The 25,353-nt window shown below is 48.6% G+C and overlaps 2 protein-coding genes across 2 annotated transcripts; both read left to right on the top strand.

The window, feature by feature from the left end:
- Positions 1-1,604: 1,604 nt before the first annotated feature.
- Positions 1,605-20,115, top strand: LOC134039369 (sodium/potassium/calcium exchanger 3-like). The gene is given in 18 exon segments (XM_062485194.1): positions 1,605-2,104; positions 4,684-4,806; positions 12,400-12,446; positions 12,448-12,477; positions 12,845-12,919; positions 13,145-13,229; positions 13,432-13,535; positions 13,697-13,771; positions 13,994-14,019; positions 14,214-14,267; positions 14,655-14,797; positions 14,954-15,123; positions 15,371-15,593; positions 15,793-15,959; positions 16,207-16,321; positions 16,545-16,657; positions 16,763-16,828; positions 17,600-20,115. Coding segments are annotated over 18 exon segments (1,830 nt in total). The 5' UTR covers positions 1,605-2,001; the 3' UTR covers positions 17,711-20,115.
- Positions 20,116-21,170: 1,055 nt separating this feature from the next.
- On the top strand, positions 21,171-24,062 carry LOC134039370 (muscarinic acetylcholine receptor M1-like). Its single transcript, XM_062485195.1, has 2 exons — positions 21,171-21,497; positions 21,910-24,062. The coding sequence occupies exons 1-2, from the start codon at positions 21,335-21,337 to the stop codon at positions 23,385-23,387; spliced, it is 1,641 nt and encodes a 546-aa protein (XP_062341179.1). The 5' UTR covers positions 21,171-21,334; the 3' UTR covers positions 23,388-24,062.
- Positions 24,063-25,353: the final 1,291 nt, after the last annotated feature.

Raw genomic sequence — 25,353 nt, 5'->3', positions numbered from 1 at the left:
CCATTGTGATTAGACGGGCTGTTTAGTGTTGGAGTAAAGCTCGAGTAGAATCACTCCTTCCACTGATGCCATGTGCCCTGTGAAGGATAGGGGGCGCTGTGGCGCATGACGTGTGAGGATCCTACATGTTATGCACTTAGTTTAGCCATGGCTAAGAGGCTGATGCTGAACTGACTAATGTCACGCCATGGGAATGTATCTGAAAACACACACAACGAAACAGTTTGCAGTGACGCTGTTCCTCCGACCTGTTCATGCCCTCATGAGAAGCTGAAGTTAGTAAATGTTGTTCATGTACTGTGAACAGGAGGGATCATGGCAATAAAGAGGCCTCAGTACCTTTATAAACGCTTGGTCTGTCTTTGCTCCGATGTTTGTATGATACTGGCTGTGTGTTTCCTGTTTCCTGGAGAAGACACACACACACACAAGTTGTGAAGAGACACGTGTGAGGAACACGCACACACACACACACACTGAAAGCACACACATGTTCTGCAGAAACACATACATATTGTGAAGATGCAGACACTCTCTGAACACACACACTGAAGTCAAACACACTCAGACACACACATGCACCTCAAGATACATACAAGTTCTTCCGACACACATTCTGATGCCCTCAGTCCGCTCTCATCTGACGAATACACACATTTTACACCTTTAGATTCATTTATCAGACGTTTCGATCAAAAGAAACACATGTCTCCCTGGCGACCTGTCAATGCTGTTGTGATTCAGGGTTAGAATGTGTTGGAAACCGCAGATTAGAAGGTCTGGAGTTGAAACACACACACGGAGACACATGTGCATCTTAACATGCTTAACATCTTAACGTGCTTTACGACACACGTCTGTCGGGAAGCGTGTTAGGAAGATATATTTTCCAAGTCTTGTCCTCCGCAGGCTTATCCATAACACTGCATGACAACATAACACAAACATTTACCTGGACTCTGTCCCTTGGAAAGCTCTCCTAAACACCGGCCACCGAGAAGCTGTTTATCTTCCCTGGCGTGACACCTGGAGAAGGATCATAACAACAATGCACTGGCTTATGTCTTTATTTGGGGTTGGAGTACTCGGGCAGAATCTTCCCCAGAGCCCAGAGCAGAACGTGTGTGCGACATGCTCAAGGGCTTAACACAGGTTCATCAACATCAATGTTCTGTAAACACAGAGCGTATGAGCGTTTGTGTGTGTGTATTTGTGTGTGGTGTGTGTGTGTGTGGTGTGTGTATATTTGTGTGCGGTGTGTGTGTCATATGTGATTTATGGTTATGTTTAGAATCCTTACCCAGAAGTAGAATATAACACAAAGGTATTTAAAATAGCCAGGCCACGTCTGCAGCCAACTATGACTTTTCTGCTGTGAAACTCAAGTGTCAAGTGGAAACAGTTTTCCTCTTGAGTTATCCTCTTGAGGTCATTCAGGTCATGAATGCAAAACGTCACACAGATTTCCAAACTGATTTCTTCTGCATTCTATATCTACACTAACCCACAGCCTACAGCATGCTTAAACTACACATTTTAGGCTAGACCTTCTCTGTCGCCGCCTAGTGGTTAAACGATAGCGGCTCGAGGCAGAACGGCGAACAGGACTTCAGAGCCCGCGAGTCAGAGTGGCGTCAACCCAGTGAGACCGTGTTGCTTGCCAGTGCCCGAACTCTCGGTTTGGGATCTGCTGTCGACCTCTCAATCTTCTCTTCTGGCGGCCGTGGGTGTTGTCGACACCTCTCCACCCAATCCTCATTTATAATCTCGTTTGAACTCAAGACATGGATGTCACGGTGCGCTTTATTGACAGGATGAAATAGTCTGAATAATCCGAATTGAATCGAGTCGGACAGGATTTAACAGCCTTTCGCAATCAACTAACTTGACAACAGAGTCGGCGGGGGAGAATTTCGAACATCTTGCTTGCAGTAAAAGTGGAAACGCAACTGCCCGCAACAGCAACAGTTATGTTTTGACGGGTGAACAAACGATTTTGGAATGAAGTTACAAAAGGGTAGACGGCGGCCCTTCCAGCGGTTCTGCTGCGGGGGAATCGGGCTTCTCGCGGTCATTTGGCTCTCACAGGTCCTACACGTGACAGGTGAGAGGTTTCCAAAGAGGGCTATTGTGTTAAAATGTCGTGTAACGTCATGTCTGACATAACACAGAGATATAATCTGTCCGGGATGTGTTATTCGCACCTGAGCAAAAGGGAAAAATAGATTCGATAGCGCGTGTTAACCTTCTTAGACAAGTCTATTTTATTAGCACTGCTCAAACACATTTTCAAAAGCATGAGAATCATCCATTATCAAGGATTTACCTAGTTCAGAATGAAATGTTAGAAATAATAGTCTCGTGCACTCTGGAGAATGTCTTTATTTTTCCATCTTCCCCTCAGTCGGTTCTACCGCTTCAGTTTGACACCTGCGTCACGTTGTCAGCGCGTACAGGCCACCTCCAGATCCCCCACCTGCCCATTTCCAGCCCGGTATCCTCACAGAACCTTAGACATGAGACAATTACCCTCCCCGAGTCTCCGTCCCACCCCTAATTACTCAGGCTCAGGGAGATCCTATAGCGCCTTATTAGAGCGGCAGAACGGCTAATGAGTATAGCTTGCATGAAAGGAGAATCAGTACCGCCATCAGCTAATACACGACTCTATCATCAAGACTACCCCAGATTGGTATTGTATAAAGATGACAGGATATTACTTTACTTGTGAGAAGAAGTTGAAAGGAAGAGACGTGAATGAACCTGCTCTGTGTTCAGTTCCACAGTGTGTGTGTGTGTGTGTGTGTGTGAGTGAGAGTGTATGAGGGACTGAGTGTGTGTGAGCGACTGAGTGTGTGTGTGTGTTTATCTTTGAGAGTGTTTCTGGTTGTCGCTGCGTGTGTCCAGGTGCTTGGGTGAAGCAGCGGTGTCTAGAGTACACCAGACTGTCATCATTAACATCAGATGGCCTTCTGTGAACACACGTCTTCTGTCTCCTCCTCCTCCTCCCCTCTACGACCTTCTCACCCTCCTCCTCCTCTCTAACTTCCTCCTCCATCTTCATTTGCATCTACATCTGCTGCTCCTCCTATTACTAGTGTCCTGTTCCTCCACCTCCTACTGATCCTCACACAGAGAGAGAGAGAGAGAGAGAGAGAGAGAGAGAGAGAGAGAGAGAGAGAGAGAGAGAGAGAGAGAGAGAGAGAGAGAGAGAGAGGAGAGTGAGACCCCAGTCGTAGGAGTAGGTAGGAGTGTGTGCTGTGATAGTTGGAGGAGCGCTTATGGTGGTTATGGTACCATCTGTGACGGGGACGGGGGGGCTATTTGAAATTCATATTAGGCGGCTGGTGTTGAGGCGCTTACATGAAAGCCCTGCACTGCCTCAGTCAAGCGAGGCCCGCCTCAAACCAGATGATTTGACTGTTGAGGACAACAAAGGAGACAATATCTAGTGATGATGAAACACACTGGACTGTGTATGAAGCACCAGAGGGTGTGTGTACACGAGAGCGTGTGTGTGAGGGTGTGTGTGGCTGTGGAGTGTACATGAGAGAGTGTGTGTGAGGGTGTGGAGTGTACATGAGAGCGTGTGTGTGAGGGTGTGTGTGGCTCTGGAGTGTACATGAGAGCGTGTGTGTGAGGGTGTGTGTGGCTCTGGAGTGTACATGAGAGCGTGTGTGTGAGGGTGTGTGTGGCTCTGGAGTGTACATGAGAGCGTGTGTGTGAGGGTGTGTGTGGCTCTGGAGTGTACATGAGAGCGTGTGTGTGAGGGTGTGTGTGGCTCTGGAGTGTACATGAGAGCGTGTGTGTGAGGGTGTGTGTGGCTCTGGAGTGTACATGAGAGCGTGTGTGTGAGGGTGTGTGTGGCTCTGGAGTGTACATGAGAGCGTGTACGAGTGTGTGTGTGATACAGAGGTGTTTCTGAGAGCACGTAGGAGGGTGTGTGTCAGGCAGTGGAGGGTGTATGAGAGTGTTTGTGAGCGTGTGTGTGAGACGGGAGTGTGCGTGCATGCCGATGTGGAACCAGCCGGTATATTGTGACTAGACTGACGTTCTGTCCCATGTCGACAGTAGATGATGAGACCGACATAGATGGTCCAGTTGAGGCAGTCCTTATTTAGAGGTATGCAAAGCTTCAGTCTAAATAAAGAGCCAGACCATCGGGGCGGACCAGACAACAGGGATTTACACCCTAAAGAGATTTCAGCGCTCATAAAAGATGACCCAATCTCCCCAGACCCTTGGCTGCTGTGTTGACAGGAGTCTCCATGCGTCTGAGGTGTTCTGTTATGTCCTGATCGGAGGAGGAATATGGGCTGCAGCTCCTCTCTGTTCACGCTCTCATGTTTCCGCTGGGTTGTGTTCCTCCAGCTTAATTATCGACGGTGCTCTGCGTTTGAATGCAATCCCAGAGGAGTGTGTATGAGACAGGAGTGTGTGTGTGAGTGTGTGTGACAGAGGAGGGTGTATGAGAGTGTGTAAAGGCAGGGGAGTGTGTGTTAGAGTAGTATGATTCAGAAGAAGTCAAACCCAAACCTGTGTTAATGGCTGTGTTGATGGCTGTGTTGATGGCTGTGTTGATGGCTGTGTTGATGGCTGTGTTGATGGCTGTGTTGATGGCTGTGTTGATGGCTGTGTTGATGGCTGTGTTCATGGTTGTGTTGTGTTGCTGTGTTGGAACAGACACCAGCCTGTCTGGGAGGCAGTCAGGACACCATGCTGGACCACAGCTTTTCAGACGTAGACTGATGCAGGAGTGGATGGAAAACCAGACCCTGGACCAGACCCCAGAACAGCCCAGAGCAGGTGAGTCAGCCCACAGCCTCTCACCTCCTCCTGACACTCTAGAACTCTACTGTCCCTGGCCTCTACTCCCTCTGGCCTCTACTTCCCCTGGGCTCTACTGTCCCTGGCCTCTACTCCCTCTGGCCTCTACTGTCCCTGGCCTCTACTTCCCCTGGCCTCTACTTTCCCTGGCCTCTACTTCCCCTGGCCTCTACTTCCCCTGGGCTCTACTGTCCCTGGCCTCTACTTTCCCTGGGCTCTACTGTCCCTGGCCTCTACTGTCCCTGGCCTCTACTTCCCCTGGCCTCTACTCCCTCTCAGTGGGAAGGATGTGTTTCACAAACAGAGCAGGATACAGTTGCTTCACACTAATATGTATGAGTACTTACTGCAGGATGAGGACGTAGCAACACCATGAACACCACTGCACTCTCAGCTCTGGTCTCTGTGCTACAGACTGTGGGCTACCTCAACACCCCATCTCTACCTCCCTCTCTATCTCCCTCTCTACCCCCCCTCTACCTCCCTCTACCTCCCTCTCTACCCCCCCCTTCTACCTCCCCTCTTCCTCCATCTCTACCTCCATCTCTACCTCCCTTTCTACCTCCATCTCTACCTCCCTTTCTACCTCCATCTCTACCTCCCTTTCTAACTCCATCTCTACCTCCCTTTCTAACTCCATCTCTACCTCCCTTTCTACCTCCATCTCTACCTCCCTTTCTAACTCCATCTCTACCTCCCTTTCTAACTCCATCTCTACCTCCCTTTCTACCTCCATCTCTACCTCCCTCTACTTCCCTCTCTACCCCCCCTCTACCTCCCTCTCTTCCTCCCAAGTCCCTGAGTTCCATCCTCCCCCAGCATTCTCAGACAGGACACTTCCAGAGTCACCAAGGGGCTTAAGGGGATGAGGGGTGGGTCTGGTAGAGGTCCCAAATTTTGCTAAGTGTGTGTTTGTGTGTGTTTGTGTGTGTTTATGTGAGCGTGTGTGTGTCTACATGTGAGTGTGTGTGCATTTATGCGAGTGTGCTTATGTGTGAGTGTGCTTATGTGTGTGTGTGTTTACGTGTTTGGTGTGTGTTTATGTGTGAGTGTGTACGTTTATGTGAAAGCGTGTATTTATATGAGAGTGTGCTAAATTGTGTGTGTGTGTGTTTGGGTTAGGCAGGGAGGCCTGGTTGGATGGCAGGCCCTGCCTCTCCCCTGCGGGTGATATGAAAGGTTACGCAGGCCTAGCCAGAGAGGTTGGGAGGAATCTGTGCTCTGTAAACTGTGTGTGTTAACTGTGGCCGCGCAGTGGGATGATGGGGTCTGTGTGCTGGGCTTGCTGCCTGCGTGCCAGACTTGCGCAATGGAATAATCAAGGAAATAGATAAACAGTTATTTAAACAGTGAGCAGGCTGGGGAGGCGACCATGCTGGAACGCTCCCTCTCTCTTTCTTTGTTTCTTTTCTTTCCTCTCTTTCTCTCTCTCTCTCTCTCTCTCTCTCTCTCTCTCTCTCTCCTCTCTCTCTCTCTCTCTCTCTCTCTCTCTCTCTCTCTCTCTCTCTCTCTCTCTCTCTCTCTCTCTCTCTCTCTCTCTCTCTCTCTCTGTCCTAGGGGGTGTAGCCACACACAGGGTTTAACTCTGTATCTGGATATGAACCGTGTACATTCAAGCAACGTCTCTTCATAACTCTTATCAGCAGAATACCACAAACCCGATTATACAAGATGCACCTGACCAGGTACATGTAGTGTACAAAAACAAGATATGGACCCTGACCTGTCCTCTGGTCTTCAAATATGGTCCATTGTGTTTTCTGTTACGTACTGTGGTCTATTTAGTACCGTGGTCTATTTCAGGCTCTCTTCAAGTTCTCTCATCATCAAGCCATCTTCGAAAGAACCCCTAGATGATCTTGACAGGAGAGCCCGTGCAGCCGGGGTGAGGCTCTGAAATAGCAGTAGACTGTCCAGTAGTAATACACCTGTGATGAGGTACCAGGAGACGAAGGTTGAGTAGTACTAACAGATTGTTATTGTTTCACCATGCCCGGTAGCTGATGTGTGGCTACTTTGCACTTTGCACTGTGTGGAAAAATACAAAACCGTTCCTTGAACTATACACTTTTTGTGTATAGTTGCTGTGGATAAAAGTCTCTGCTAAACGAATAGGCTGACAATGTCAAACGTAGCTTCACACATAAAAACTCATCCTCCAACCCAGGCATCGCTGACTACAATCATAAACTCAGATTGTTATTTTGTTGCTCTGTGTGGTTCCCATCGCCCTGGTCTGACCCCACTGCAACTGCTGGAGATGCCCTGATCTATAAAGTGATCAAACGCCTGGCTTCGAGGAATATCACCTCAGGAATAGCGCTGGAGTGCGTTCACTTACCCCCCCACTCCACCCGTAGCACACCTACCCCTCGCCCCTTCACCCCCATTGCTCCGTGGCTAAACAAGACGGAGACGGCTGTGTCTGCCTTCGCATCGCAAGCCTTTGAGGCCGTGTTGCTAAGCAACTGAATGCTAAATTTTGAAACCCAGATAATTCTGTCTTTCAAAGCACTGAAAGTGCAGAGGCAGGAACGAACGACCACGCAGAGGAGAAAGGCTAAATATAGAACAGGGGGGGGGGGGGGGGTGCGGGAGGGAGACAGACCGAATACATTACAACTGTCAATAACGATTCCTCGTGGGGGGGGGGGGGGGGGGGGTTTTCTTCCGTTTTTTTTTTACTTCTTCAGTAAATTGTTTATTTTGGCAGACTGCACTGTATGAGATGTACACCAAGAGATGTTTTTTTCCATAAAGATATTTTGGTGGTTCAGTGAAAGTAGAGGAGAAAAAAAAGACCCTGGCAGATATTCTAATATTTTCTTTCAAAAGTCCCACATACTCATCAGGGGAGTCATTTATTATGTCCCTCAAATCAAATAGGAGCAAACGGCCATGCCTGTGCAGGCTCTGTGTGGGAGTGCTGCTCTGTTTATCTGGAGGCTTTGGGAATTGGGGAAGAATATTCTTAGCTCTCCGCTCCGCCTTCTGGAAGCTGTGTTCGGTGGTTCTCTGCATTGTCTAGTCAGATCAGGGGAGGGGTGGGGAGGGGGGTCAGACACGGGGAAGAACAGCAACAGATAACTATTTATAAAATGCTTTATGTGGTGAGTTTTGGGATTGTGAAAAGCCCCAAAGAAAGGAAACTCTAATAACTACCACAAACCTCTACCGGCGCACAAACAAGGTTTTGTGATCCCGAAGATGACGATCGATGATGTTGAAGTAGAGTAGACCACTTAGCCACAGTGCTGTAGCAGGTGTGATCTGTATACTGGAGTAAACCTTGTCTGTGCATCAGTAGAGCTGGAACCTCATCATGTATGTCTTAGCGTGACCTCCTCAACATCTCAGGGAGGATTGGGGGTCTGAGTTTCTTTATCAAACCCACCTGATCCAAGTTGAAAACTGGTTATTTAAATCAGACCTATGTGGTATATACTAGTGCTATATAGCAGTGCTAGAAGTGCTGTTTAATAATAACCTATTTCAGTGGAGTGGTGTGTCTGGAGAACGTGGCCTGATATCTTGAGATGATCAGGGATCATGTGACTTGTTTGAAGTGGAAGAGAATAACCTTAGGAGTGGACGTTTGGTCAACTGTGGCTCTGCAACAAGCACACAGTATCAGCAGGTACAGTTTCTACACCGAGCAAAACTGTTAGCCAGTATAGTATTTACGTTACATTGGTATGATAGAATACTGTAGATATATTTCTGGTAATAATGTTAGTATAGTAGGGTAGCATAGATCTATTTCTGGCAAAACTGTTAGCTAGATAAGGATGGTAGTGTAGACATATTTGTAGTTATACTGTTAGCTAGTTTACTGGTATAGTAGGATATAACTATTCCTGGTAATAAAGTTAGTTAGTATATTATCCTAGTATAGATCTATTCCTGTTAATTTTCATAGCTAGTATAGTATTATAGTATAGATCTACCCGTATCGACGCATGACTGAATATTCCATCACCTGGGAGAAATACATTTTGTGATCCTTCATAAAAAATGCAGGATGCTAAGGTGGGCGGGGCCAGTGTGGAGATTCTGCTTGTGTTGGGCATGTAGCTGCTTTACTCAATACCACAGTGGGACTCCAGACACCCTGCAGGCCCGGAGATCAATAACATGTCCCCTCCCCCTCTGCCTGTCATTCAGCCCCCCCCCCTCCCACTGCCCCTTCCCCATTGCCCTCCCCCTCCACTGCCCTCCCCCTCACTGCCCCCCCCCCCCTCCACTGCCCCTTCCCCATTGCCCTCCCCCTCACTGCCCCCCCCCTCCACTGCCTCCTGCAGCTGACAGAGTAGAGATCTATTATCACAGCTTCAGTGGTTTCATTTAGTAGGACTTTCACTTGTAATCGGGATTCATGACATGGAACAGACACGCACACGCGCACACACACACACACACCACACACTTACACACAGCTTACATGGCAAGGACATGTTCAGCCCTCTAGGAACTTGATTGGATCAGCTGTGAATTTTAATAAGATCAAGGCGAGAGTGAGAGTGAAGAGGATCTTCTTTGTCAGAGGTTCTTTTGTTCAGGATGAAGTCCTCTCAGAGCGGAGCAGAGCAGGACTGTTCTGGGATCAACCCTGACCCCATCAGGATGGCTCCTCCCCCTCAGAGGCACAGTGGGTGGAGACGGCCACTGAGATCACTCCCCCCTTAGAGCAAAGTGGGCGGAGCTCCCTGCAACCTGCTGCTGTGTGGTCACGGCTTGCAACACAGGAGCTGTGATTACAGTATGTAGCTCACTTTCTGAGAGCCCATCTCACACACACACACACACACACGCACACACACACACACACACACACACCACACACACACACACACACACACACACACACACACCCTGCAGGGGAAGCCAAGTACAAATATTTAAATGAGCTTCAAGCTGGTGCTAAGTCTGTCAGCCGACCGTGCTGTCTGAGGGAGAGAGTGGAAACAGAGCTCTAGCATCTTAACACAGCACAGACAACACCCTCATTGGTGTTCTCTCTGTCTCTCTCTCTCTCTCTCTCTCTCTCTCTCTCTCTCTCTTCTCTCTCTTCTCTCTCTTCTCTCTCTCTCTCTCTCTCTCTCTCTCTCTGTCTCTGTCTCTGTCTCTCTCTCTGTCTCTCTGTCTCTCTCTCTGTCTCTCTCTCTGTCTCTCTCTCTCTATCTCTCTCTCTATCTCTCTCTCTCTCTCACTCTCTCTTCGCTCCACTCTCTCTTCGGTTGGCGAGGAAAATAAATATTTTTAGTCATTTCGCTCCAGAGCTGCCTGTCATTTCTTCTCTTTCTTTTTTTTTCTTCCATATTTCATAAAGTGGGAACCATGGGAAACACACGCTCCCCTCCCCCTGTCTCGCTTCTCGCCCCGTCGCCATTGGCTCCCCACTGCCGCCCGTCAACAAACCACTGCCCCCGGGGAGAGGGTCTCCATGGCAACTGCTTTCACCGGAGCAACTCGTCAAAACGTTGATCTGAGCCCCGTGTCACAGCGCTGCATTTACACACAGATTTAGACCAGGCCTTTTTGTCTGAGAGACTCCCTGCGACCTGGGTACAGGGTCCAGATCAGAGAGGGGGGCTGTTAGCTCAAAATGCAAAGAGAAACAATTAAACAAAGAAGACATTAATGCCTGAGCAGGAACACAGATATCCTCATTGTTTGACCAGGAAACTCTCTCCCACTGACTGTCTTCCTCTGACTTTCTCTACGACTCTCTGTCTCTGATTTTCTGACTGTCTCTCTGACTCTGAGTCTGACTCTGTCTGACTCTCTCTCTCTGACTCTGTGTCTCTCTCACTTTCTCGATGACTCTCTGTCTCTGATCAGGGAGGAAGTGACATGACAGGGAGGAAGTGACATGACAAGCTGTGGGTGTTGTAGTTCCCCATCCGTCCTCTGCCACAGCTGGTCAGAGGAGGAAATGAGCTTCTCCTTTCTGCTATGTCCACGAGACCCCCCCATTCCTCAGTTAGCATCCCTCCCTCCTTCCCCTCCCCTCCCCTCCCTCCCTCCCTCCCTCCCTCCCCTCCCTCCCTCCCTCCCTCCCTCCCCTCCCCTCCCCTCCCTCTCCCCTCCCCTCCCCTCCCCTCCCCTCCCCTCCCTCAGTCACTCACTATCACCCAGTGAACATGGCTGTGTTTGCCATATGGCCTCCTGTTTCACACTACAGATTTAAGGATCAAAATCAAATATTCAGAATGAGGGCTGGCCTCTTAATCTTCCAGAAGAATGTTCACTGCATGATGTCACAGACACAGGACAGGCTGCATGTCACCTATGGTATTTTGTACCTTGGCATCGGTGTGTGGTGTGTGTGTGTGTGTGTGTGTTTGGTGGCGTGTACGGTGACGTGCAGAGCACAGGCCATTGTGAGCCTGTGTAACCACTACTGCCTCTCTGCACAGGACTATTAATAGCTCTGGGCTCCCCAGTCGTTAAAGTTCATTTTCTCCCGCGCTCAAGAGCTGCACCAACGGCCCTCTCTCTCTCTCCATCCACGCTGCCCTCTCTCTCTCTCTGTCCATCTCTCTCCATCCACGCTGCCCTCTCTCTCTATCTGTCCATCTCTCTCCATCCACCCTCCCTCCCCTCTCTCTCCACCCCCCTCCCCTCTCTCTCCACCCCCCCCCTCCCCTCTCTCTCCACCCCCCTCCCCTCTCTCTCCACCCTCCCCTCTCTCTCCACCCTCCCTCCCCTCTCTCTCCACCCCCTCCCCTCTCTCTCCACCCCCTCCCCTCTCTCTCCACCCCTCTCTCTCCACCCTGCCCTCTCCACCCCCCTCCCCTCTCTCTCCACCCCCCTCCCCTCTCTCTCCACCCTGCCCTCTGCCTCTATCTGTCCATCTCTCTCCATCCATCCACCCTTCCTCCCTCCCCTCTTTCTCCACCCTGCCCCCTCCCTCCACCCTCCCTTTCCTCTCTCTCTGCCATCCCTGTCCATGGGCCGGATTTGTGAAACATACGTCCTCTGGTTGGTCCTACACATCCGTATACCCTCAAACGTTGAGCCTGTTCCTGCACCGTGTCACGGATGGATCCTAAGTGCAAAAAGAACGGCACTCGTGCGAAAGCCCTGTCCTCCTCAACACACTGTAGTGAGAGCGCAGGGTGATCCAGCGCCCAGGGGACCGACCTCTGACAGACAGCCCAGGTGTCTGTACCCTGTCAGTAGCTGATCTGCTCACATCTCAGTTGTTAAGATTAAGGAGTGTGTGTTGTGTGTGTCGGGGGGGAGGGGGAGGGGGGGGGGGGGCGGGTAGCGAGCACAACACCTGTCACGTCACACAGGTCCTGGGGGAATGGAAGACAATAGAAAAAACATAATGGAAAAGAACACGATGTTCCTCTCGACTCCGACTCCCTCGTCTGGAGTGGAAGGACTGGATGGGAGGGAGGGGGAACACAGTCTGGAGTGGAAGGACTGGATGGTGAACACAGCTGCGGGGTGGGAAACCCTCGGCCTTGCTGATACTGCATACACCTGGGACAGAGAGAGACTCGAATCAACACTAAATGTGTGTGTGTGTCCCCGCGCCCCCCCCACCCTCCCCCCCCACAGCCATCCATGAGTTTCCTGAAGACATCTTCACCAAGGAGGAGAGGCGAGGGGGGGGCCGTGCTTCTACACGTGCTGTGTGTGAGTACACATGTCCACCGCCCTCCCAACCATCATCCTATCATGACGGGATCATGGAGCTGATGTTTACTCACCCACCCAGTCCAGTTCCCCCTGTTTCCTGCTCTGCTGAATCTCTCTCTCTCCCTCTCCCTCTCTCTCTCTCTCTCTCTCCTCTCTCTCTCTCTCTCTCTCTCCTCTCCTCTCTCTCTCTCTCCTCTCTCTCTCTCTCTCCTCTCTCTCTCTCTCTCTCTCCTCTCTCTCTCCCTCTCTCTCTCTCTCTCTCTCTCTCTCTCTCTCTCTCTCTCTCTCTCTCTCTCTCTCTCTCTCCTCTCTCCTCTCTCTCTCTCTCTCTCTCTCTGTCTCTGTCTCTCTGTCTCTCTCCCAGGCCATCTACATGTTCTATGCGCTAGCTATAGTGTGTGACGACTACTTTGTTCCATCCCTCGAGAAAATATCAGAGGTAAGAGACAAGCTGAGATGGCAGTGTCATCCTGGCTGTTGTTTGTGACTCTTGTTGTTTGAGTTCTAGCCAGGTCCAGCCATACGTATAGAACAGCCCTGGGACTTTTTCATATTAGGGTTTTTTAAGATGTATTTGCTGCTCTGGATATGAGTATGTATGTGAGGTGTTCTTTGTGTTCTCTCTCTCTCTCTCTCTCTCTCTCTCTCTCACTCTCTCTGTCAGAACCTTCAACTCAGTGAGGATGTTGCCGGGGCAACCTTTATGGCCGCCGGGAGCTCCGCCCCTGAGCTGTTCACCTCTCTCATTGGTCAGTGTCCGATTCCAACCAGACTCTTAGGAAACTCTCACTCGTCTGTGACTTCACTGACTGATTCAATGACCCGCAATTAACTGTGGAATGTATCTTCAATCCCTCGAACACATGTAATTCCATTCATGTCCTGTAGATGTCAACATTGTCAATAACAACCTCTGAGTCAGGCCCTTGTCCCTTTCGTCCTCTCTGTCAGGTGTGTTCATCACTAAGGGGGATGTGGGGGTTGGCACCATTGTAGGCTCTGCTGTCTTTAACATCCTGGTCATTATTGGTGTCTGTGGGATCTTTGCAGGACAGGTACACAACTAGAGTTATTCTGTTTCAATACTGATGGGTTTTATTTTCAATGGATACATTCATCTATTTCTCTCTGTCCCTCTCTCTCTCTCTCTCTCTCTCTCTCTCTCTCTCTCTCTCTCTCTCTCTCCTCTCTCTCTCTCTCTCTGTCTCTCCTGTAGACGGTGGTTCTGACATGGTGGTCCCTGTTCAGAGATTCTCTGTACTACATACTGTCAGTGCTGGCTCTCATCCTGGTGAGACAGCTCGTCCCTGACCCTGACCCTAAACCTGCTCACGTTTGTTTGCAGTCCAACATACCGTAGAGTACCTAGGAAACAAACCATACCCCTAATCTAGTCTGTGACTGCTGTTCTCAGCCCAGCCAACCCAGTGTTTCTAGTAAAACAACTAGAATGCTCACAAAGGAACAGTTGCATCTCTCTGTTGCTTTAAACGTTGAATATCTCTCCCTGTAGGTCATCTATGATGCCAAAGTGGTCTGGTGAGTATATGTCTGTGTGTAGACTGTCAGGTTGTAGTGTATCACAGCGTGTGTGTGTGTAGACTGTCAGGTTCTAGTGTATCACAGTGTGTGTGTGTGTAGACTGTCAGGTTCTAGTGTATCACAGTGTGTGTGTGTGTAGACTGTCAGGTTGTAGTGTATCACAGTGTGTGTGTGTGTGTGTGTCCCCACAGGTGGGAGTCTCTGATGCTCATCTCGATGTATGGAGTCTACATTCTGATCATGAAGTGAGTAAGATGAGCCCTGCGACCCAGCACGCCCCACCTGGTATCTCCACCTGGTATCTCCACCTGGTATCTCCACCTGTATCTCCACCTGTATCTCCACCTGGTATCTCCACCTGTATCTCCACCTGTATCTCCACCTGGTATCTCCACCTGGTATCTCCACCTGTATCTCCACCTGTATCTCCACCTGGTATCTCCACCTGTATCTCCACCTGGTATCTCCACCTGTATCTCCACCTGTATCTCCACCTGGTATCTCCACCTGTATCTCCACCTGGTATCTCCACCTGTATCTCCACCTGTATCTCCACCTGGTATCTCCACCTGGTATCTCCACCTGGTATCTCCACCTGTATCTCCACCTCTGACACAAGTGCTCGGTCTCAGGTTCAACTCTCCGATCCGGGGTTTTGTGGAGCGTCGGCTGGAGGCTTCTGGGCCGTGCTGCCGGGGCTCCGAGGCCCTGAGGGAGGAGCAGGCAGGAGACGACGGAGCCAACTGCAACACCTCCATGACGCTGCTGAAGAAAGGTATGCACCTCCCCCAGCTGGAAGTCACCATACAATCCCAAAATACCTGCACCTGTCCTAGTTACAAATGGCCAGTAAACTTGAACTGAGAAGGGGGGTTGGGAGCGTGTTCAGGCAGAGCTGGTGTCTGATGTGTGGTGTTGGTGACCCCTCCAGGGTCGTCAGGCCCGGGGCAGGAGTCTTCTCCGGTGGTGATGGTGGACGAGCTGCTGATCCTGAACCCCCACCAGCTGTCCTTCTCCGAGGCGGGGCTGCGGATCATGATCACGCCCCACTTCTCCCCCCGGACCAGGCTCAGCATGGCCGGGCGCGTGCTCATCAGCGAGGTGAGCTCTCAGCCACACCCGACACGCCCACGCGCTGACACGGTGTCACACGCTGCACCGTGTCACACGCTGCTATACAGTGCTGTTGTGCCCTTCCTCTCTCTCTCCTTGTCTCTCGCTGTGTCTCTCTCCCTCTCTCTCTTCCTCTCTCTCATTGTCTCTCGCTGTGTCTCTCTCCCTCTCTCTCTCTTCCCCTGTCTCTCCCTCCATATCCCTCTCTCTCCCTCTCTCCCGCCCCCGTCCACAGAGACAGAGGTTGATCCGCAGCCCCGGGGGCCAGCAGGACGGCGAGGCTAGCCCCCTGAAGGGCTCTGGAGGTCTGGAGAACGGAGGCAGCGTGGAGAGGCAGACTCCCGTGGGGGCCGGGGTGAGGGACGGGGAGGCGGGCGAGAAGCCGGGGGCCGAGGGCTGCCGTGCGGACGAGGAAGAGGAGGATGACGACGCTCCTTTCAGGCCTTTCTACCTCCCGGGTGAGCGTGGGCCTGCTGCTGCTTACTGATGCAGCTGAGAGCAGCTGGGGGTCATGAACGAGGCGTGTCCAATAACAGTCATAAACTTGACATAAAGCGTGCCGCTTAACGGTGGAGGCAATCTCACCGCGCGGTTTGCAAACGTAGGAGCGGGCGTTGCTCCGGCTTACCTGTCTGACCTCTGACCTCTGCGTTCCAGGCAGCTGGGCTGCCCGGGCCAAGTGGCTGATCTCCTGGCCCCTGAGCACCCTCCTCTACTGCACCGTGCCCAACTGTGTGTGGCCTCGCTGGCACCGCTGGTTCATGGTGTCGTTCATGGGCTCCACCCTCTGGATCGCCATCTTCTCCTATCTCATGGTGTGGATGGTGAGGACCTCTCGTCTTTCTCCTCCCCTCTCTTCTCCCGCCTGCACCTTTTCCGACCAAGGAGTGACCATTTGGAGGTTTTGAAGTAACATTTTGGGGGTGTGTTTGTTCCGTCTGTATGCGTGTGTGTGCTTGTGTGTGTGTTTTGTCCGCGCGTGTGTGTGTGTTGTGTCTGGATATGTGTGTGTGTGTGTTCTTTCTGTATACGTGTGTGTGTGTGTGTGTTGTGTCTGCGTGTGCCCTCCAGGTCACCATCATCAGCCACACTCTAGACATCCCAGACTACATCATGGGCATCACCTTCCTGGCTGCCGGCACCAGCGTGCCAGACTGCATGGCTAGCCTCATCGTGGCACGGCAAGGTATGCTCAAACAATACTCTCTCTCTCCGCTTAGTTTATTTCTCTCTCTCTGTCTTTCCACCCCATGGTGACTAAACCTCGTCTATTTTCATTGCTGTTCCTTTGTTTCATGTCCCCTCATTCTTTCATAAATATCCATCTCTTTCCGTCTCTTAACCACGCAGAAACTTAACCCAAATCCATTTTCAATTTGTTTATTTTTATTCCATGTCTCCCTCTGCAGGTATGGGCGACATGGCAGTGTCGAACTCCATCGGCAGTAACATCTTTGACATCCTGTTGGGGCTGGGATTCCCCTGGGCTCTACGGACTCTGGTGGTGGAACACGGATCATCGGTAACTTCTAACTGTGACGCTGTCTAAGTATGATTTAAGATTTGAAGGATTTCTTTGGGTTGACAATGTAGGATATGACAGCCCTGTTTCTGGTGTCTCTAACAGGTCTACATCAACAACAAGGGGCTGGTGTACTCTGTAGTCCTGCTGCTGGCCTCTGTCTTCCTGACCGTGAGTCACTGTGTGTGTGTGTGTGTGTGTGTGTGTGTGTGCTGCGGTCCTCTGTCTTTCTGACCGTGTAGTACATGCACACATACGCATGTGTGTGTACATAAGCTAAAAGTAGCCAATGTAGTAAATGTGTGTGTGTACGTGTACACAGTAAAGTAGATTTTTATTACTGTCGTATTGACACCTTCATGTGACACTGGGCCCTGAGTATAGTTCATTACACCTCAGACCTGGCTCCACACATAAACATACTGGGTTGGCAACGTTTTATTGGAACTGCTTTACGAGACATGGTTTATGACAGACATGGACTAGAAGTGGGCCTCTCAGGACAGCCTGCTAGAGATGCTCGGGTATTAAAGTAGTCGAAACATCCATACAGCAAATGTCAAAACCCCTCGTGTCTCACCTGCCTTTACTACACAGGCCTACTGCACACACGACACATCTGCCCTCCCCTCCCTACGGTCAAAGCTACGGTTGACCCCTTTAGACGCTACACGCGAGTAGTCAGGTGGCTGAGCGGTGAGGGAGTCGGGCTAGTAATCTGAAGGTTGCCAGTTCGATTCCCGGCTGTGTCAAATGACGTTGTGTCCTTGGGCAAGTCACTTCACCCTACTTGCCTCGGGGGAATGTCCCTGTACTTACTGTAAGTCGCTCTGGATAAGAGCGTCTGCTAAATGACTAAATGTACACGCGGTCTTATCCAGAGTGACGTACAGACACTGCATGCTTCTTCTTCTGCCCTTCTGCGTGCGTGTGTCTGCTCAGGTGACGAGTGTCCATCTGAACCACTGGAAGCTGGACCGCCGCCTGGGCCTGGGTCTCCTGTCCCTCTATGCCGTCTTCCTGCTCTGTTCCATCCTCTTCGGGAACATGTGAGGCCGTCGAGGTCAGGGGTCAACCCTGGCAGGCCCTTCCCTCTAACTAGAGGGCCCGCGGGGGCCCTCTAATCACCCTCCTCCGGCCATGCCAAAAAGAGTAAGCTCCTGTCTGCTGTGCTGGTGTTCGTGTGTGCCACAAACGGGATATGAGAAGGTGGTGGTAAGCACATACTGCACATTGTGTACACACACACACACGCAATTACCCACTCACGCGCAAATGCACATAGGCACACGCGCGCTCGCATGCACTTACTCACACCCACACACACACACACACACACAAAAAAATTTATCAGTAAGTTCATTGGTACAGTGGAGTGTTTCAAGAGCCCTTAAACATTGAGTAACAATAGTACGGTCAGTTTGTTTCCTTGTTTCCTGACGTTCACCTGGGATCAATATATGAAGGATGAGACACGCCGTGATTACCCATGAACTTTGGCATATTTTGCAGAAGCTCACGGATACCAAAAGTGGGCCGTCTTTATCTCACTGATTGCATTACAGTACGGTGGATGGCAGCTCAATTTGGCCTCTAAGGGGATATATGTCCACATAGTTGGCTGTCTTGTAGAATTTCACTAAATTAAATGTATTTGATTTATAACAAATTGCATGATAACTTGGTTTTTACAATCGTTTGCATATATTGTTTATTTTAAGGAGCAACAGTTGGCCACCATTAGTTTGTAGCTTATTTAGGGTTCTGTTGCTATAGGTTACGAGTCACTGCTGGTCCCATGAAATCCGAACATCCGCGTCCTGATGACGTCATCGACTCAACCTTCATATATTCAACCTAGATGTTTACCTTTCCATGTTTGTTTATGACGTACACCCTAGCTGGCTTTGCCTAGTTTTGTGGTTACGCTGTATTTGTGTACAGATGAGCAGAACATTAGAACCGTGTAAGACACGATAATAAAGTCAATAAATCTCTGAAGATGCCGTTATGTGAATATATTTTGTAAGTGACTGATAGAGTTCGAGTGAGGGTCAAATAATTAATTTTGCCTGACCGACTGCTTTTGAACAAGTGTTACAAATGACGTAAATAGATTAACGTGAAATCAAAGATTTATAGCATTTCTAGAGATGTTATTATATGTAAAATATATGTTTCTATGAGTGTCACCACCTTTGGTAACATGCGTACGGGTCTGTTGTAATAGTTCACCAAGTTTAGGTACGATAAATGTTTGTAAAAATTAGAAGTTTCCCAGTATTACTATACAACTATTACTGTCTTCAAGACAATACTTTTTACTGTTTCTAAATGTTTACTAAATATAGTTTTACAAAAAAATGAATGTCAGACAGAAAATAGATTAGATAGATTTGTGATATTTGATATTTATAAGATCTAGATGACGTACTTCCTATTTGTGAATATTGCACACTGTAACTTAAAGATATGTATATTTTTGTCACTTGGTTCAATAATACAAAAAAGACACACTTTAGATCGGCATACTCTTATTCGATACGAATGTTTGAATCTGATTGCATGTGTGTCTTCAATGTCACTTTCCACTGAAGGTTCAATTTGGCACCTAAACTTTGATTCATGATATATATTTATTATTTTCAAATTTTTTTTAGGTGTCTTTGTTTGTGACACCAACAGGCAATGGTTTGCCCTGCAAAAGTGTTAGAAGTATTTTGTATCGTTATTTATTAATTCATTTAACACAGAAAACCCATTGAGTGCAGTAATGTGAATATTATCTTGAATATTAATAATCTGAGATTATTTACGTGTAAAATGTCACAAATAAAATGCAAGATAGTCCTGCAAAAAAATTATAACATTTTAAAGATCCACATGGACAAAAATCTAACAGGAAATGCTAAATGTTTGTAGTATAAGAATGGCAATAACTAAATAATTTTATAGCAGAAAAATAAGCAATTTTGATACATTTAGATTATGTACAAATTGAGGTATGAGTACAGATGATTGAGAGTCAAACAAGCCTGTTATTGGTGCTGTCTACCTGATCCTTGTTACATGACTGTTACATGCCTGTTTTCTCTTACTCACCCTCAACAAAGGGCGGAGACAGAAAGAACGCTTTGTGTTCCAGCTATCTAACCCTAGATTGTGGGCACACAGTTGAATCCAGAACAGTCATTGGCGCAATGGAGATATAAAGTTGTAATCTAATCTCAGTCATGAATCTGGCCTTCAATAACAGAGCAGTTAAGTAAAACATTTCCAGATGACAGAAACCGGTTACAGTATGTTTGAACAGTGTTCTTTCCTCAATATTTTATTCTGTTATAGTTGGAGCCATCAGATATTTTAGCGCTGAGATTTCTTTATTTAGAGATGGTGTCTGATCATAGAGAAATGTTGTATGTTGTTCAGTGCAATAAATTAAATCTGTGCAATAACCATCCTTCTCTCTTATTTAGTATCCTGCACAACTGTGTTCTGTATTCAAATGACCTGGCTGTAAGTTAGACAAGACTTTCTTTCCTTTCTTTTCTTAGCCATCTCTTCCTCTCCCTTCTCTCGCTCCACCTCCTCTCCTTCCCTGTCCTTCTGCCCCTTCAAGTCCTTTGCAGGGTTTTCTCATCCAGGATCTCTGTCTTTATCTCCCCCCTCTCTTACCACCCCTTCTTCTCTCTCTCTCTCTCTCTGACTCCAGTTCTTCTGTTTACTCATGAACTCATCTGGAGCTGCGTTGTGACCCTCGGTCTCTTAGAGCAAACACATCCTGTGATAAGCACCAGGAGAGAGACTCCCATCCCTGCTCTATCCCTGCTCACGGCACTTCACCACAGAGTAAAGCCACACTCACACAAGCTGTACAATATCACAGCACGTCGATACACACTCTACACTGACACAGCACTCTCAACATCTCTGACTCTTGTTCTGGTGATGAAACCTGTTGAGTGAATTGAACTTCAGTCTTTATCTTAATGTGGAGAGACGGATGAGTGGTTGAGGGGGGTGCAAAAGGAAATTGAAAAAAATCAAGTTAATTACATGTCTGTTATCACAACAGACAGATGTTTTACAGTGTGTCTAGTTGCATGGAATTTCCCAATTACACCATTCAATGCTGAACATGTTTTAAATAATTCTGAAGAGGGTATTTAAAAAATGAATACAACTTCAAATAAACTGACATTAGAGTATTTAAACATGCTGCAATGTCGGTTCAGTTATATGTTTGTCCTTTGGTAATGTGAAAATGTAGCTACACCCCATGAAAACTGTTGTTTTTCTCCAAATATTTGAACATTATGGACGGACATTTGATATTAATTGAAACGATAGGTTTGGAGGTGATGTAGTTAAATAAACTGGCCCAGCTGCGGCGGCCGCCAGCACACTCAACAATTTCCCCAGAAATTGTACCCTCTTTAGTTTTAATTAAGTCAATGTTGACTTTAGTAAAGGTAATTTGTTTATTTACATTTTTTCAATTAAATGAGGATGGAACAGGAAATGCGAAGAGGAAAATAATCTAGAAGGATGTAGCTAAATGCCAGGCGACTTGAGTTTGTAGAGGAGGCTGCCTGACATTGTTTGCACGTGTTATGGCAGTGGCGTTTCATTTGATCTGTTTCGTGCAGCTTCTCCCCGCATACAGGACCTCGCCATATGAGGAACAATAATTCAAACTGGATAAGTTTCCCCGCAATAGGAAGGCTCAAACACGATCAAGGTTCAACAACAGGGCATACTTTCATTAAGTTATATAGACGGCGTAAGGTCATCATCACTACAGCGCAACCTAGGCTACAAGCGAGCACCACTCGGGTCGGTAAGTACACGTTTCAACAGTTGTTGCATTGTTTAAGAAAGGTACATGGCACGGAAAGATTATAGGTTACAGGACAAGAACATTTGTGTTGGAAGGAGTTTCAGTATTAGCTACACCATTGTCAAAAGAATAAAAAGCACTGCTATTGCGGCAAATGTCATTTGTACTTTAACCAGTAAAATTAACCACCATTTAGTGAATAGATTTATCAGTTTTTTAAGACACCAAAACGTGTACCTACGCGTCCAGTGTCTCTATGAATAGTATTTGAGTTACATTTATTGAATTTTAATTAACTTGTATTTCATGAAAAGCTAACTCAGTTCAAACGGCATCATAAGGAATCGCGCATCGGGATTCCAATGAATGTTTTTGATTCGGTTGAATGAATACTTTTTTTCACTCATCCCAGCTCTATGGAATATGAACAACTGTGTCTCCCAGACCAGCAACCGGACAGCAGACCCTTTGGAGGGTCATGAGGTATGGGAGGTGCTGGTGATTGTGATCATCACAGTGCCCCTCTCTCTGGTCACCATCCTTGGCAACCTGCTGGTTTTGATCTCCTTCCGGGTCAACAGCCAGCTGCGCACCGTCAGCAACTACTTCCTGTTGAGCCTGGCGGTGGCAGACTTAATCCTCGGCGCCGTTTCCATGAACCTGTACGCCGCGTACATCATAATGGGCCGTTGGGCCCTGGGGAGCGTGGCCTGTGACCTCTGGCTGGCCGTGGACTACGTGGCTAGCAACGCGTCCGTCATGAACCTGCTGGTGATCAGCTTCGACCGCTTCTACTCCGTCACGCGGCCGCTGACCTACAGGGTCAAGAGGACGACGCAGCGGGCGGTGGCGGCCATCGTCCTGGCCTGGGCCGTGTCCTTCGTCCTGTGGGGCCCCGCCATCCTCTTCTGGCCGCACGTGGTGGGCAGGGCCTCGGAGCGCCAGGACAGCTGCTCCATCCCCTTCATGGGCGACGCCGTGCTCACCTTCGGCACGGCCATCGCGGCCTTCTACCTTCCGGTCACCATCATGGTGATCCTCTACTGGAAGATCTACTGGGAGATCGAGCAGCGCTCCCAGGGTCGGGAGGGGCTGCTGGGGTCTGTGAGCAGCGCAGGGGGTCCCCAGGGCTCCGGGGGGAGGTCTGTCAGCAGCACCAAGAGCAGCTCCAGCAGCGCCCGAGAGGGCCCAGGGGGGAAGGATCCATGCAGGGAGGACTCCCAGGGGAGAGGGTCAGCCAAACCCTCCCTGCCCCCCACCACGGGCAGCAACGGGGAGGGCTGCGCAGGAAGCAGGGGGGCAGAAGGAGGGAGGGGCTCTACTGCCTCTCTGTCCTCGGATGAGGAGTCAGAGCAGAGGCAGGTGAGGCCCAGAACGGTATCAGGTCCTCCGGCCACGCTCCCTCTCAGCGAGGCCCCAGACACCGCCCCCCCCCCGGGAGACCCCCCGGCCCTCAGGGTGGAGGACCTCCGAGGCCGGCAGCCTTCCCTCCGGGGCTCCAGCTTGTCCGAGTCCAGGCGAACCAGACAGCCCAAGGCCAGGCGGAGGAGGAACAGGATGATCACGGAGAAGAAGGCAGCCAGGACCCTGAGTGCCATCCTGCTGGCCTTCATCCTCACCTGGAGCCCCTACAACATCATGGTGCTGGCCTCCTTCTCCTACTGTGTGCCTGAGAAGCTGTGGCAGCTGGGCTACTGGCTGTGCTACATCAACAGCACCGTGAACCCCATCTGCTACGCCCTGTGTAACAAGCACTTCCGGGTCACCTTCAAATCCCTGCTGCTCTGCCGGCTCGGGCAGAGGGACTGGGGGAGGACTCGCCACGGCAACTCCGCCACGACCCGGATGCAGAGAACGGGCAGCACTGTGAGGAGCCCCCAGGACCCTTGACCTCTGACCTCACCCGTGGTACAGAATTTGACTGCAGATCTTGAGGTCGCAGGTTTGAATCTTCCCCCTGTACCAGCCCACCTGTTACCTTGGCAGGTATCTGCTAAATGAATCATTTTCAATAAGACATTAAACACAATTGCATATGTTTACAGAGACTACAGAGTCACTATATACAGGGTTCCTGCAGGTTTTAGTAAATCAAATTTAAGACCCTTTGAAGGCATTTTAAGACCATAAAGATTCAAATTAAGATTGAATCGTGAGGTACCAAAATATTCCCACCCATAATAGACAGTAAGCTGTACATTTCTGTTTAATATTTATCCGTGTTGCAGAAATAAATAAGTCTATTCAAGAAAAGTCTACTTATCGTCATTGTATTTTGTGAACAAGTTCTTAGAAATCTGTCGGCAAACTTTCACTTGTTTTGTAAGTATGATTAGAAGGCAGAGTATTCTGTTTTATAACTTGGCATTAGCAGAAACAAAACATACTTGTCCTTTGGCATTTAGTAGTGTCATAAGGGCAATTACACCGTCTTGTAGAAAGTAACTTTGCAGGAACCCTCTGTGGCTCAGTGGGTAAGCATGTGTACCATCACGTCTACTGCCAAACACTGTAGCCCTGGTTCAAATCTTCCTCAAACCTATTGATAATTCATTTAACTGATATCAGTTATATATATATATATATATTATATATATATATTATTTCCAAATATATAGAAAGGGGACCCTGTGGTGTAGTGGGTTGAGAACAATAGCCTAAACCACAACAACCTGGGTTCAAATCCAGCACAGAGCGTAGTGCCAAACACAGCCGTGGGCCCAGATCCCTGTAACTACAGCGCACTCCCCGACTGTCCAGATCCCCTGTCCCACCAGGAGACAGTTGGGAGAGGGGATGTGGACAGTCAGGGACTGCGGTGCGGCTACTGGGGTCTAAAAATAAATGTACCTTTTATCAGTTTTATTTATAATTACTTTTATTTATAATTCGAAGAGCAAAAATTGAGCTGTAAGAAGATCCTTCAGCCAGATTTTAACACAAGACCCCTCACACAGTAGCCCACATCCTTAACCACTGAGCTATCAGGGATCATAATAATCTCCACTCAACATTTAAATGTGACATTGAACTATCTAGTTGTAACACCTTTAAGACCTTAAATTTAAAGTTCAGAATTTTAGACTTTTTAAGACCCCGCGGGAACCCTGTATATAATGTAACCAGTGCCAAATCATTTATTTTCATGGAAGTAAATGACAAAACCACAAAAGAAACATTTCATCACAATCAAAAACAAATCCCAGAAATGTCTTACATCAACTGAGTATATACCTTATATGAATGTTTTTTTCTTCCTTTTTTATTTTAATATTCTAATGGCAGCTGTTTCAAATTAACATTTAACATTGCGGTTAGAAATAAAATCAAGTTACATGTTTAATGCTTCAGTATATGTTAGTTGGCTATGGATATAATATGATAATGTACCTAAATTATATCACAACTTCCCAACAGATTGACCAAACTAGAGTATGTGTGAGAGCACACACACATCATGCATCCCCTTCTGTGTTGGGTTTCCCTACTGTCATAGATGCTGTACAGGCTTCTTCAACTACAGCCACTAACTCAGGGGAAATACAGATTCTACAGCCTTCAAGCACATCTGTGGAGACAGAAGCACTGGTGTGCCCTTTCCATGAGACTAGTCATTCATTTAGTCATTTAGCAGACGCTCTTATCCAGAGCGACTTACAGTAAGTACAGGGACATTCCCCCCGTGGCAAGTAGGGTGAAGTGCCTCAAACTGGCAACCTTCAGATTACTAGCCCGATTCCCTAACCGCTCAGCCACCTGACTCCCTATCACTACACTAGACTAGTTGAAACCGACATGGAGTCTAGACACCACGTTCACCATCGCTCTGTGTCTCTTGGACATATTGCTAACTGCA

This window comes from Osmerus eperlanus, chromosome 19, assembly GCF_963692335.1.
Source record: "Osmerus eperlanus chromosome 19, fOsmEpe2.1, whole genome shotgun sequence".
Lineage (NCBI taxonomy): Eukaryota > Metazoa > Chordata > Actinopteri > Osmeriformes > Osmeridae > Osmerus > Osmerus eperlanus.
The sequence above is the reverse complement of the archived record's forward strand: the minus strand, read 5'-3'. Positions and strand labels throughout refer to the sequence as shown.